The sequence below is a fragment of the Garra rufa genome, chromosome 18 (genome assembly GCF_049309525.1).
Source record: "Garra rufa chromosome 18, GarRuf1.0, whole genome shotgun sequence".
Lineage (NCBI taxonomy): Eukaryota > Metazoa > Chordata > Actinopteri > Cypriniformes > Cyprinidae > Garra > Garra rufa.
The window spans coordinates 25905617-25921513 of record NC_133378.1 but is presented as its reverse complement, the minus strand read 5'-3'; the positions used below and the strand labels follow the sequence as shown (position 1 = coordinate 25921513).

General features: G+C 33.8%; 1 protein-coding gene across 1 annotated transcript in view; it reads left to right on the top strand.

The window, feature by feature from the left end:
* Positions 1–15897, top strand: part of adcy6b (adenylate cyclase 6b) — a 52171-nt gene that overhangs the window by 16110 nt on the left and 20164 nt on the right. Inside the window, exon 4 of the mRNA XM_073822912.1 lies at positions 14731–14880. Coding sequence (XP_073679013.1) covers positions 14731–14880 — 150 coding nt within the window. The remainder of the gene's footprint in view (positions 1–14730; positions 14881–15897) is intronic.

Here is a 15897-nt window from a genome sequence, read left to right as displayed (position 1 = left end):
TGTTGTCTTTTCGTCTGAGGAAACTATTGATTTCCACTCTTTCTTGTCTCCTCTGTTTTCCACCTTTGTACCTTTTGGTCTGTCTCTTTCAGCGTATGTTTTATTGCACAGGGACCAATTGATGTTTTGTGGGATTTCAGGCCATCTTTTTTTGGATTCAGGCCATTGTGGCGACCTGTGTGCTTTTGCTGTGCATTGGAGAATTGAGGACTCTAAAAGGTTTAGTAAAAGTATGGCATAGCAAATGAGCCAAACGCTTGTAGAGAAAATTGCTCGATTTGCCTCGGCAATTGTCATCACAGCCGCCAAGCTTAAATTCTGTGACTTGGACTGCTGAGAGCTCAATGTCTATAATCCTTAGATTAGGAAGGCTTCATTTTCCTGCCATTTTTATTTTGGATTACTTGCGTATTTGTGTGAAGGAACGCTGTGTTTGCTGTTTGACTTGAATTTGTCAAGCTCTATCCAGTGTCACTTTGCCCTTTCCAAGTTCATCATAATGATAAAAAATTCCTGACAAGGTGCTTTGAGGTCTTTCAGGAACATGGCGGTTCCCTGTGAGAACTATCTCTTAAACCAGTTTCTCATGTATTTATGTAAACAATACATAATGCCCATGTTGGGGAGGAGGAGGAGGCGTCTTTCACGTGCCTGTCACATGCATCACTGTGCTTCTCTGACCTTGTGTGCTTGTGACAGACAGGCTCAGTGTGGTCCTGGAGCACATTAGTACAGTGCTTAGAATAGAAATGAGGAACACATTTATTGTATGGACTTGAGTAACAGATGTAACATCAACAAGCCACTTGCCTCTTTTTCGTTTGTGTTTTTGTCATGAACTTTCTGTTTCAGTTTCAGTTATTTACTTATCCCTATGTTGTTCCAAACTCATTCTTTTGTCTATTTTCCTGTCAGAAAATGAAGTTCTTGCTATACATTGACAATGTATAATAACTACAGACTTCTGAAGCCACACAATACCTTGAATTGTACAATTAAACACAATTGATTCATATAATCGTAAAATTTAATTTGAGATAATCTGGTATTATTCTGGTTGATATACACTACTGTTTTTGAAAGAAGCGTGTTCACAAAGTCCGCATTTAGGCGTAAGTCATTCAAAAAAACAAACAAACTGTAAAAACAGTAGAATTTTGTGAATTTTTTTAATATTTTAAAATGTAATTTATTCCTATGATCAAAGCTGAATTTCCAGCATAATTACTTTATATATTCCTTTATATTATCCTTCAAAAATCATCCTAATATGATGATTTGGCGCTTAAGAAACATTTCTTATTGATGTCAACAGTTGTGCTGCTTATTTTTGTGGATTAATTTTCTTTTACTTTCTTTTATTTTTATTTTCTTTTTTCTAGAAATCTTTGATGAATAGAAAGTTCACAGGCAGCATTTATTCAAAAGCTTTTAGGTCTTTACTGTCACTTTTGATCAATTAATTTATTTTATTTAAATTTTTAAATTTTATTTATTTATTTTCTTTTTTACCCCCAACATTTAAAAGGCTAATAATCTATTTTCATGTTATGGCCAATATTAAACTTCTATACTATTTTTTTCTAAAAACATTTGAAAATAAAATACTAAAAAAATCATTGCTTATTTTATTTTATTTTATTTTATTTTATTTTTTATTTGCCTTAAACATTTGAAAGGTAGTGTAAATGATGGCCAATATTACATTTCTATGTTATTTTGTCTATGTTATTCAGTGCTACAGGTAAATTTAGGTATCATTATAATTCTTATTGGTATCAACAGTTGATAAAATTTTTGTGTAAACTGTGATAATGTGTTTTTTTATATATAAATCTTTGATGAATAAAAAGTTCACAAGCAGCATTTATTTTAAATATTTTTTAAGACTTTACTGTTACATTTTATTTTATTTTATTTTATTTAAAATATTTGAAAGGTAGTGTAACCAATAATTAATTTTCATGTTACGGCCAATATTAAATTTGAAAATAAAACACTAAAAATTCAGTGTTACTAGTAAATTTAGGCATCGTTACAATTCTTGTTTTTTGTTTTTTGTGGAAAATGTGGTAATTGATTTTTTTTTTCTATAAATCTTTCATAATTAGAAATTTACAGGCAGCATTTATTTGAAATATTTAAATTCTTTATGGGTTTTTTTTTCAAGTCACTTTTATTTTATTTTATTTTGGCCAATATTAAACTTCTGTACTATTTTGTCTAAATAAATATTAAAATAAAACACATTTAAGCATCATAATATAATGTGCATTTTTAATGTACTTTTATGATATGACTTTATAACTTTTATGATTTTATGTTGCTTTTTTATGTTAGCGTTTGTTTGTCCTTTTTAGTTTGATGACCCACTGTGGGTTATTGCAAAAGCTGCATAGCAATTCTTCAAAAATGTTGCACTGAAAAAATTACAGCATGAGGGTGAGTAAGTAATGACAGAATTTTCATTTTTGAGACAACAGTCCCTTGAAGCATTAAAACAAATGGTCAAAAGAAACCTAACTCCAGTTTTCAGTCCCACACACTGAAGCATTTTGGGTCAATGCTAATTTGTGGGTTTGTTTGGATCCTCAGTTTGTTTTCCCTTGGCTCTCTGTTTGGGATCATTTGTATACAGCTGTCATATGTCCTGAGCCCAAAGGCATCAAGCCTATTGTACTATTGCTGAATATGTCTAATTCGCAGCTGTTTGTTTTGATGAGATAATTATTGCGCTATAATAAGCGAATGCATCTTTTTGCCATACTGAGGGCACTTTTCATAGTCTTGAATCAGATGACTGACTCTGTGGCCTATTTGTAAATTTGCTCTTTCTTCAGGCTGACATGGTCATTTATCAGGGGCCCGGGGCCTCAAACTGTTATGAATGATAAAGAAATAAACCATCCCATAGTAGATTATAGAGGAAGTGCCTTTGATTCTGCATGACCCGCATAGTGGGTTTCATCTTCCTGTCTATATTTGTCTTAAAAGGGAGCAAACTTTGGCCCTAACCTCATTTCGCCCTGCACAACAAATGCTTTTTCAAATGTTTATGAGTGGACTTTAAATCCTTGTAAACTTCAATGTATTTGCTATAAATCGTAGTTTAAAATGCCCGGTGGTAAAGTTGCCTTTCATATGCCTGCTTTTGACTGTTGTCAGTGATGTAGGGATGAGACCTCAGTAAATATGACAAGTTCATCTGAGGTCAAAGATATTTTTATAAGTTTGTCTTTCCAGGAATTTTCTTGGTGAGGCAGTTCACAGACCACCCTTAAACCTTAAAAGCTTTCTAATTCATGCCACAAACACTCCAGCAGCATCCAACATTCACTTCAAATAAACATAATGATTAAATTCTGGATATAGGCCTCAGTGGACCTTTAACTAAATCCTCGCATAAGGTCCTGTGCGTATATGTGTGTATATAACGTTACGTTTCTGGGCCGAGTTCCAGTGCGAGTAGGGCTTGGGCTTTCTTATGTAACAGCCCTGTGAAACCAGAGCTTTCGCTTGACAGCGACTTCCCAGAAACAGACTGTTTTGCCTACTTATCTATTCATTTAGATGTTCTGCCTCCTCTCTTTTTTCATTCTCACTCGTTCTCCACCACTCCTCCTGCTCTAATTCTCTCTGATCTTGTTTGTTTGCTTTGTGCAATGGCTCCTGAGATCAGGACTGGTAGATAGAGAGCTGATCCTTATGGTATAGCAGCTGTATATACAGGGCTTTTGTGGATTTTTTTGACCCGTGAAATGGTTTTTAAGTACTTTTTAAAGGAATAGTTGACTTAAAAATGAAGTTTACTCACCCTTATGTACATTTGGTAGTAAAATCCTTCTGTGAAACACACAAAAAGCTGTTCGGCAGAGTGTCCAAGCTGCTCTTTTCCACACAGTGAAAATGGTGACCAAATAGTTTCAGTGAATAACTACTTAAATTTTGGTCTGGTGTTCATACAAAGCTTCAGAAGGCTCATTAAAAACACATTAAAATAAATAATTAAAAAGATTATAATAAATAAATTAAAACTATAAAATAAAAGTGACATTACAATAAAAAAAACTTTTTATAGAGAAAGAGAAAAAACAGTGCAGTGTAATAGAAACTAAATAGTAGGGCTGGGCGATTAATCGAAAAATAATCGAAATCGACATTCAGAACCTATAATCGTTAAAATTTTTCCAGGAAGATTATTTCAATTACTTTCCCTTTAAAAAACACAAGCGCTCCGTTACGTTATTCCGCCGACATGTCGATGGAAAGCTTAAACAGTATTTATACAGTAAAAAGTATTTACAGGATATACAAGGGTAATTTTATTTAGAGGAGATACTGCTTATTTTCTACTTTTAAAATGAAAAACATTGAAAATTATTTATTTTGTTTCCAATAGTGCAAGTTATTTATTTTCACTAATTTAAGAAAAATGTGACTTTTCGTTTTAAGCAATGCTTGCTTTAATTTCAGTTGTTCAACACTGATGTTCAATTAATAATCATAGATCGTAGATAGTGTGTTTCCTTCAATTATTTTAAAATCAAGTAATGCACCCTTCATCCAAAAATCTCTCGCTTGTAATATGTGAACATATTTACTGTACAAAACTTGTCAGTGAACTATGAGGGCAAAAAAATAATTATTATATAAATATAATTAAATATAATTTTATTAATAAATAAAATAATCGTTCATTAATCGTAATCGGGTTAAAATGTTCAATTAATCGAGATTTTGATTCTAAGCCAAATTGCCCAGCCCTACTAAATAGTTTTCACATAACATTTTAATAGATTAATAAATAAGCAAACAGCACAGTAATACAGTGAACAAAATATAAACTTTACAAACAATAATATTTTACACATTTATAATGTTAATTGTTCATAGTATAAATGGGGTATTTTTGCATTAATATATGGCTGCTTTTTAAATTATTGGATGATCATATTTGGATCCATGATATCTAAAAGATCGAAAACTCATAATGTAGGCAACTCTGAGATATGAAAACTGGTTTCTGCTACTGCATAAAAATAACAAAGGTAATTGATACTTACAATTGTTGGTTTACTTCTCGCAATTCTAAATTTTCAGATTTTTTTTTTTCTCAGAATTTTCTCAGGTGATATAAACCTGCAATTGCAATTTATAAAGTCTGAATTGCGAGGTATAAACATGAAATTCTCTTGCAATTCTGACTTTTTTTGTCCCTCAAAATTGGACTTTATAACTCGCAGTTGAGAAAGTTAGAATTGCATGAAAAAAGTCAGAATTGCAAGATATAAACATGAAATTCTCTTGCTTTATAGGACTTTATAACTTGAAATTGCGAGTTTATATTTGACAATTCTGAGAAAAAAAGTCAGAATTAGGAATTCCACAAATATTTATTTTTTATGCTGTTTTAAAAATAATGTTGGTATGCCTAAATTCAGTTGTACCATTTAATAGGATTCTTTTAGTGTTTGTAAATAAGTTAAATATAGTAAATAAGCAAACAGTACTACAGTGAGCAAAATGGAAACCATTTGGATCCATTGCATCTAAAAGATTAACATGAAAAAAGCCTGTTTACACCACTGCAAAAAAACCAAAAGGTAATTTATATTTTTTTATCTCACAATTGTGAGTTTACATCTCGCTATTCTAATTTTTTTTAATCAAAATTGTGTGATACAAACTCGCAATTCTGATTTTTTTTAGAATTGTGATATAAACTTGCAATTGCAAGTTATAAAGTCAGATATAAACTCACAAATTTGACTTTTTTATCAGAATTGCTTGATATTAACTCAATTCTTTGAAAGTCACAGTAATAAGAGAAATAAAGTCAGAGGTTTTTTCTCAAAATTGTGAGTTTATATCTCGCAATACTGACTTTATAATATGCAATTGAGTTAAGTCAGAATTGTTAGATATAAACTCGCAATTCTGAAGACATATTAGTCTTCTGTCCCTCAAAATTGCACTTTTAGAATTTGCAGTTGTGAGTTTATATCACAATTCTGAGAAAAAAGTCAGAATTGCAAAATATGTAAACTTGAAATTATGCGAAAAAAGTCTGAATTGTGAGAGACAAACTTGTAATTGCAATTTTTCTTGCAATTGTGATTTTCTCTTGCAATTCTTTAGAGAGATTATATCTGACAATATCTGAATTGTCAGAGATTATATCAGACAATTCTGAGAAAAAAGGAGAATTAGGAATAATAAATAATATTCATTTTTCATGCTGTTTTAATAATAATGTTGTTATGCCTAAATTCAGGTGTAGCAATTAATGTGATTCTTTTAGTGTTTTCACTTAACTAAGAAACTTTTCACTTCAAGCATTAACACAACGTTTAGGTGTTAATGCTCGTTTCACACTGCACATGTAAGTAAAGCGGATACAGTTTACATGTGTTTAGTGTGAAACGGGCCTTAGTGAGGCATTTCGAGTGCTGACTTGGCATAGAAGCAGGTCAAGTGCTGGTAATCAGTGTTTCTGTCTCTGAGAGAGTGTGTTGAGGGGCCGTATAGCTTGAGGGCTTTCAGGACGCTGTAGCTCACAGCAGTGAATGTCAAGACATCACGTTCTTCCCTGAGGAAGCTCTTCCCTGGTTTTGTGCCAGGACTGAGATGCTACAGTATATGGGTGGGGTTCTTGGAAAAACATTGAAATCTTCCAATGATTGTTTTCCAAATTATCCTAACAAGGAAGATGGTTGATGAAGAGGGTCATTAGTATCAAGCTTTGTTTTGAAAATCTCCCTTGGTCTCTGGGAGATATGCATTTATGTTTTAAAATCATGTTTCAGGCATATTTCTCTTTTATGTATTGCTTGGCCTTGGTCCAGATCTGCTGAGCCCATTGCGTTTGGTGCCATTTTTCTCAAAGATCACTCTATGGCTTCACTGCTCAGCTGAGACCAATTTTAGTTTGGCCCAAACTATGACTCAGTTCAGTGCCAAAAGGCCAAAATCCAAGTCCTCTTCTCCTTTTGCCTTTCTTTCTTTCTTTCTTTCTTTCTTTCTTTCTTTCTTTCTTTCTTTCTTTCTTTCTTTCTTTCTTTCTTTCTTTCTTTCTTTCTTTCTTTCTTTCTTTCTTTCTTTCTTTCTTTCTTTCTTTCTTTCTTTCTTTCTTTCCCTTTCCTTTCCTCTGTTCCTTTTTCTTTTTGTTTTTCTTTTTTCTGTTTAAATTTCTTTTCTTTTCCAGTTGTCTTCTCACCCTCCTTGATTTCACTTTATATTTGCTTTTCCTTTCCTTTCCTTTCCTTTCCTTTCCTTTCCTTTCCTTTCCTTTCCTTTCCTTTCCTTTCCTTTCCTTTCCTTTCCTTTCCTTTCCTTTCCTTTCCTTTCCTTTCCTTTCCTTTCCTTTCCTTTCCTTTCCTATCCTTTCCTTTCCTTTCCTCTGGTCATTTTTTCATTTTTCTTCTTTTCTTTTCTTTTCTTTCCTCATCCTTTTTCTATTCCGATTTTCTTTCTTTTCCTTTTCTTTCCTTCTGTTTAATTTTTTCTTTTCCACTTGTCTTCTCACTCTCCTTGATTTCACTTTATATTTTCCCTTTTCTTTTTTTCTTTTCTCTTTTCTTTTCTTTTCTTTTCTTTTCTTTTCTTTTCTTTTCTTTTCTTTTCTTTTCTATCCTCATCCTTTTTCTATTCCGATTTCCTTTCCTTTCCTTTGTTCCTTTTTCCATTTTCTTTTCTTTTCTTTTCTTTTCTTTTTTTCTCTCCTTTTCTTTCCTTTTCTCTGTTCCCTTTTCCATTCCCCTTTCCTTTGTTCCATTTTCCACCTTTCCTTTCATTTCCTTTCCTTTCCTTTCCTTTCCTTTCCTTTCCTTTCCTTTCCTTTCCTTTCCTTTCCTATGTTCCTTTTTCCATTCCCCATTCCTTTTTTCCATTTTCCTTTTCCTTTTCCTTTCCTTTTCCTTTCCTTTCCTTTCCTTTCCTTTCCCTTTCCTATGTTCCTTTTTCCATTCCCCATTCCTTTTTTCCCTTTCCTTTCCTTTCCTTTCCTTTCCTTTCCTTTCCTTTCCTTTCCTTTCCTTTGTTCCTTTTTATATTCCATTTTCCTTTCCTTTTTCCATTCTGCTTTCCTTTCCTTTGTTCCTTTTTCTATTCAGTTTTCCTTTCCTTTTCTTTCCTTCCATTTAAATGTCTTTTATTTTCTATTTGTTTTCTCACCCTCCTTGATTTCACTTTATATTTTTTGCCTTTTCTGTTTCTTTACTTTCCTCAGTTCCTTTTTCTAGTCTCCATTTATATCTCCTTTCCTTTCCTTTCCTTTCCTTTCCTTTCCTCTGTTCCTTTCCTTTCCTTTCCTTTCCTCTGTTCCTTTCCTTTCCTCTGTTCCTTTCCTCTTTCCTTTCCTTTCCTTTCCTTTCCTTTCCTTTCCTTTCCTTTCCTTTCCTTTCCTTTCCTTTCCTTCCCTTTCCTTTCCTTTGTTCCTTTTTATATTCCATTTTCCTTTCCTTTCCTTTTTCCATTCTGCTTTCCCTTCCTTTGTTCCTTTTTCTATTCAGTTTTCCTTTCCTTTTCTTTCCTTCCATTTAAATGTCTTTTATTTTCTATTTGTTTTCTCACCCTCCTTGATTTCACTTTATATTTTTTGCTATTTCTGTTTCTTTACTTTCCTCAGTTCCTTTTTCTAGTCTCCATTTATATCTCCTTTCCTTTCCTTTCCATTCATTTCCTTTCCTCTGTTCCTTTCCTTTCCTTTCCTTTCCTTTCCTTTCCTCTGTTCCTTTCCTTTCCTCTGTTCCTTTCCTTTCCTCTGTTCCTTTCCTTTCCTCTGTTCCTTTCCTTTCCTCTGTTCCTTTCCTTTCCTTTCCTTTCCTTTCCTTTCCTTTCCTTTCCTTTCCTCTGTTCCTTTCCTTTCCTCTATTTCTTTTTTATTCTCCTTTCCTTTTCCATTTGTCCTTTCTTCCTTCTTTCCTTCATTCCCTCCTTTTTTCCTTCCTTCCTTGCTTAATTGAAGTGTATTGAAAACCAAATGTATAATTTTAAACTAAAACAATTTAATGCAGCGAAAAACTTTTCCCTTTCCCTTCTCTCTCTTTCTTCCATTTATTTATTTATTTTTGGTCTCATGTTATTATTTTTTCTTTCTTCCCTTCTTCATAACTTCCTTTGTTCCAACAAAGTGAATTCAGAGTAAATCCACCCTAGCACAAGTCATGTTTGACAAAGTTAATCGTCTGGAAGTGACACCACTCCCCATATAACTTGATGTTTTCAGCTTGTGGTTGCCAAGACAGCAACAACATCTGGATGAATTTCTGCTCTAGTCCTGAATCATGTGACCCCCACAACACTTTTAAACCCTTAACGGCGTCATTATTTCATTGTAATGAAACATGTAATAACTTCATAGTCAATGATATATATCTGCATCATTCAGAGGAGATGGCAAAAGCTTCTCTTGATCACACACAGAGTGTACATATTTTTTTTTCTTACTCTGGGTTTCTTTCTGTTTCTCAGCCTTTCTCAACCTTAAAGGTTCAGCTTACCACCTTATAAGACAATGTTTAGACTCTAAAAAGGAAGAATTCCTGTTTAAGAGCAAGACACTAATTGTTTCTATTAATAAAATCCCATTATCCCTAACTCCTGCCATACCAGCCCTACCCCACACAATGTGTGTGGTATGTTTTGGGAAAATGCAGAAGTTGTGCTGTATACAAATTCTTTTTTCCAAGCAGAAAAGTTCTTGCACGAGTGTAAGAAAAGGTTTCGCATGTTCATGCAATGAATACAAAGGATTTGGAAAGGGTTAGTCTGGTTTGGCTTGATGTCCCGACTTTTAGAAACACAGTTTTCCAGTCCTTGTCAGTTCAGGTCAATCTTAATAGTAGGATTAAATAAAACAGCATTGTCTTTATTCTCTGACATTTCTAAACACACAGTCCTCTAACACAGAGGCTGACTGCTTCATGTGTGGCTCATTCTCTCTCTCTCTCTCTCTTTCTCTCTCTCTCTCTCTCTCTCTCTCTCTCTCTCTCTCTCTCTCTCTCTCATGCACAGTGAGTGATCTGACATTCTCATTTAATCAGTTTTGCTGTGAGGTAAAAGCATGTGACATTCCTTCTGTCAGATCTGTCAACTAAAATGTCAACCGCTTTTTTTTAATTTCACTGATATGATCTACTCTTAGTCAGTGTAATATAGATGAACTGAGGGAGGCTGCTGTATATCGGATATTACACAAATTAAACGGGTTGTTGCCATTTATGCTAATGCTTAATTGTTTATGGTCAAATGCCAGGTCAAAAAATCTGTCCTTTTGAACATTCTATTCATCAAATAATCTTGAAAAAAGTTTCCACATACTATTAAGCAGAACAACTGTCTTAACACATAATCCGCATACTAGAATGATTTCTGAAGGATCATGTAATACTGAAACTGCTGAAAATTCAGTTTTGCCATCACATGAATAAATAAAATGTTATAATAAATTATAAAAAGAATATAATAGAATATTTTACAATATTACTGTTTTTGCCCTTTTTTTAACTTTTAAATGGTAGTGTATCGGAAATGTATATTGTGTTTTTTCTCACTAATAGCGTTTTTTAAAAATTCAGCCTAAGCTTTCCCTTTGTTCTTTTAAATTAATGAACAATATGCATTTAATAAAAAAAATTAAGATTAAAAAAGAATTACTTACCAAGTGCTTACATAGAATCCCATTAGAAAATTAAACTGCCACCATTAGGATAATCCACACATGGAACTGTTGTGTCTATATAAAGAGACCTCATTTTTATAATTTCACATCATCTTATCTAGAAAATCAGGTGATGTCTAGCAACAGGCCCTGCTGTAGAGAAGATGCAGTCTGCCAGCACATTATTACAAGTCTGATATGAAATATGACTCTAATAAGAATCATATATACTTTATGAAAGGAAATATTGCTAAACTAGAAAGCTGAAAGCACACAATTTGCATTACCATGACATCACATATCCACAGTGGATTACCCATCATGTTTGTTTTAAAGGAGATCCTTTTTACAAGATGTAATAAGACTCTGAATGTCTCTGTGAAGTTTCAGCTCAAAATACCCCACAGATCATTTATTATATCAATTTGAAAGTGCCCATTTTGAGTGAAAGCAGAAACATGCTGTTTTCGTTTTTTTCAATGCAAATTAAACTGCTCCCTGTCTCCTTATTTAAGAAAGCTGTGACTTTACAGCTCATACCTCAGATACCCTGCTAAAAAACATCTTTTTGGGTTTGATTATCGTGTCTATTGCACTGAAATTATGTGTTTTAAAGCCATATCAGTTTAAACTTCTGATATATGGTTTTCTGAGCGCACACATCCGAAGCACAAGCACAGAAAAGCGGCTGTCTTATGAGTTCTAAACTAAGTTCTCTTTCATGTCTTATTTGCACTTAAACTGCCAAATACACACAAGTTTGTTAAAACACACATGAATTTCAAAAACAGTTGGTTATGTCTGTAAAGATAAACAGCTAGGGAAAAATGCATGTTTCTATTAGATCTATTTGGCAGCAGTGGTATATACAGTAAATAAATCAATAAATCCACTGCTCTCTTGTCTCCCCTGTGGAGACAGAACAGTAAGCATGCTTTTCTTGAACTTTTGCCTTGGCGTTAGAGCTGGTACACCATTGTCGCTTTGCGAAAACAAAATGACGGCACTATAGTTGGAAACGTGCAGGTTAAGGGGCGGTAATATTATAAGACGACCCCCTTACCAAATCCTTTTTCACATTTTCTGGCATGGTAGATACACTGGGAACCCCATTATATAAGATATGTCACCTTTAATTGCAATTTAGATTAGAAATTCAGTGGCATATTAATCAAAGAGGAATCAGTTTTTTATCTTCAAGTAGTACTTTGCAAGTTAATTGGAGAGCGATTGCTTGCATAGTTGATTGCGTTCTGCACATCTTGTTGCTTTTTCCGGCCACACATTGAGAGTTGGCAATCTGTTGTGTCTGTGGCCACGTCTCCAAATTTTCCATGTCTAATCAGTTTGGTGAATTGGACCTAAGTGTAAGTGAGTCCTTTGAATAGAATTGCCTTTTTTAGTTTCGGAAAACTTGTGCAGATGGGTCACACAGCCCACCTTATTGCTAAAATTACGCAAACCGATAACGTCATCTGAGCAAATGGATGCCTGATGGGCCTGGCTTTTCTTGCTGAACTCTAAAATCTGAAGATGTTTGCACATTCACTCTAGGGGCACTTGAAAGAGGGAGTGGAGCTATTTTTCTGAAGCTCTGCTCTTCCATTTCTTGTCAAGTGGATAAATAAAGACCGGCAAAGAAAAAAAAAAACGCTTGTTGCAGAGAAATGGGCCTCAACAAACTCTCTCAGGCAAACTGTTTCTGACTGATGGAAAATTATGCCTAGATGTGTTTGCTTGGGTTGTCGATAGTAGAGCTGTACTCTTACACGTGATAACCACGTATCGACCTTGTGTTCACTGTCATATTCAATATTTCAACTCATTTATGACCATGTAAAATGGATAACGTATCTGTACCAGGATACCAGGAAGAGACATCAGGACATAACTATCTGTGAAGCATTGTCTACGTGAAGCAACAGGAATGACACACCCCAATAAAAACAGTTGTTTAATTTTAATAAACGTAAAAAATGGGGGGAGAAATGCGTCTAATGGTCTTAAAATAGGCTTGAGTTTCTTTTGATGTGTTGTGACATGCAACCTGGGTATGTTTTTGTGAGATTAACTTTTAAATGCTTTCACAAAAATGCTTTCCATATAACTATTACACAACTCAAAAACCTTTTGCAGTAAAACCGCAAACCATCTTCGGTTCTCTTTAACACACAGGTTTGACTACATACCATCTTATCCCCAGATACTTGTACTGATATAGAGATAAAAGACCTGAAACACAAAGCTGGTTGCTGGACGCTTTCACATATTACTGTGGAAAGTAGGCCTGAGTCCTTACACTATTGCATTAATTAGTCTTCAGCTGTTTGGGCCATTTCTGTTTGCTCTTTTTGAATTGTTTGTAAAACGTATGAAGTGCCGATGACACTGAAATGCTGAATAATGATTGAAAATAATAAACAACTTCAGTGATTGGCTCATGAGAATCAATATTTCATTTTTTCCCTGATAAACGCAAAGGAAACTGGTTGTAGCTGGAGTACGAGGGATGTGTTTTGACTTTTGCTTCGGGACAAAAATTTTTTTCCACTGTTCACTTTTAATCACGTCAGAGATATGAATTTCCAGACATTTATTTTCAGTGTCGGGAAGCAACTTGATTCATGCAGTATGTCTTTTTGATACAGACTCTTTCCACACTCTGTTGGAGTTGGAGTTCAGATGTCTTCACTCGAAAATCTTTAAAATGATGTATGATTGATTTTAGCTTGAATGCTGTACTAACTGCCTGTATTACTACAGTAAGACAGTCAGAGATACTTCACCCCAACTCTGTGAAGTTCAAGGCTGTTACATTGTGGTTTTTATGTTCTGTGTTTATTACTTTATATTATAATAATCACAGGAAAGGTTAGTTAGATGCTGAAGTAATAGGGCTTCACGAGTGGGAACATTTAGGACTATACACAAGTCACCTTTTGCCATTAAATGGGGCCAAAAATGATTATAATGTGTAGCCAGACATGGTTGAATTAGAAAGTCATCAATCTTTCTTGGTTTCCCTCTGGACTGGAAAAGATTCACCACTGGCTGAGTATCTGTCCAATTTTTCTTCCCAGTCAGAAGAGCAAGGCATAGGGATATTTAATTATCAACAATATGAGTATGTATATAATTGTAATAATGTTTGTGATTGTATGTATTACATTTTAAAATATATTCAAATAGAATTTATTTTTTTTTAAATAGTAAAAATATTTTAAAATATTACTTTTTTTCCTGTACTTTGGATCAAATAAATGCAGGCTTGGTGAGCGGAAAAGACTTCTTTAGAACATTAAAAATCTTACTGTTCAAAAACTTTTGACTGGTAGTGTGTATTTAAAATATTTTAGATATAATTCTATTAAATTTATTAAAACTATTTTATTTTATTTATTTTTATATTTATTTTTATTTTTATATAATATATCAGCCAGTAAATAGTGTGTGTCATGAAGGTGCAGCTTTAATTAGGTTAAAGGAGTAGTTCACTTTCAGAACAAAAATTTACAGATAATGTACTCACCCCCTTGTCATCCAAGATGTTCATGTCTTTCTTTCTTCAGTCGTAAAGAAATTATGTTTTTTGAGGAAAACATTTCAGGATTTTTCTCCATATAATGGACTTCTATGGTGCCCCCGAGATTGAACTTTCAAAATGCAGTTTAAATGCAGCTTCAAAGGGCTCTAAATGATCCCAGCCAAGGAAGGAGGGTCTTATCTAGCGAAACGATCGGTTATTTTCTAAAAACATTTACAATTTATATACTTTTTAATCTCTACACAGAGTACACACAGAGGTAGACAAGATGAGCATTTGAGGTTAAGGGGCTGAGTACATGTTGTACATGTAAAGTTTTGTTCTGAAAGTGAACTACTCCTTTAAGGGGCCTTGTTAATATTCATAAGACAAACTTTAATCGTTTTTTTTCCAAGACTCACGTCTGCATCCACTTTTAAATCAAAATAACTCCCATGGTGCTCTCTATCATGGATTGCAAACAGCAACAGTCTAACTTTTTCCACATCCTACTTCCAAAATTCCTCTTCTCTCTTTCTCTGTGCAGTTATGTGCCAATGCGATGATTCTTCTGTGCACCAACATCATTGGCATCTGTACACACTACCCAGCAGAGGTGTCTCAGAGACAGGCCTTCAAGGAGACCAGAGGATATATTCAAGCCAGAATACACCTTCAGAGAGAGAACCAGCAGCAGGTTGGCAAGCGCTCGAGTACACAAACACACCTATCCGCCCGACACTTGTTTACCTCATGAATGTGCATGAAGCATGCTGATAACATGCTGTGCCTTAGCTCTTAGTAAAACCTTGTGAGACTGTAAAACCTTGCGAGGAAATTTACAATTTCAAATGTATCCTTTAAAGCACCGCTGCTTCAGCCATACACATACAAGCAGACATCTTTGGCCCAACTAATAAAAAAAGTCTTGAAATTTGTGATTTTTCTAGTTTTAGAGAATTCTTATTTTTTCTGAAGTTAAGTGTAAATTATGGACAAACACCTTGCAGAATCTGCTAAATGTTAATTAGTTTAGCAAAATAAAAGGGGTCATGCAAAATGCATTTTTTTTATTTGGTAATAACCAAATTAGCAATCAGTGCTAGTTCTTTGTGAGTCCCTTGTTTGTCCTGAACTGTTAAATTGCCCTCTGTTCTTCAGAAAAATCCTTTAGGCCCCACAAATTCTTTGGTTTTTCAGCATTTTTGTGTATTTGAACCCAACAATGACTAAAATTTTGAAATCCATCTTTTCCCACTAAGGGACTCGTATGCAACTTTTACAGAAGGTTCAAACACTCACTGATGCTTTGGATAAAAAAAAAAAAAAATGCTTTAAGAGTCGGGGGTGAAAACTTTTGAAGATGTGTACATTTTTCTTATTTCGCCCTCAATATCCTTTTTTATTTAAATTATTATTTAATATTGCCCTTTAGAACTAACAGAAGATACTTACATGTTTCCCAGAAGACAAAATAACAAAATAAGTCAAATTTACCCTGATCTTCAAATTCAAAAAGTTTTGAACCCCCTGGCTCTTAGCATTTGAACCTTCTGTAATAGTTGCATGTGAGTTGTCCTCAGTGTGAAAAGATAGATCTCATAATCATTGTTGGAAAGGGTTCTCATGAACAACTATCACTAAAAAAACAACAGGTAACAACACAGTATTTAGAATAAAGAGTACATAAACTTTTGAAGTTATTTTTATAAAT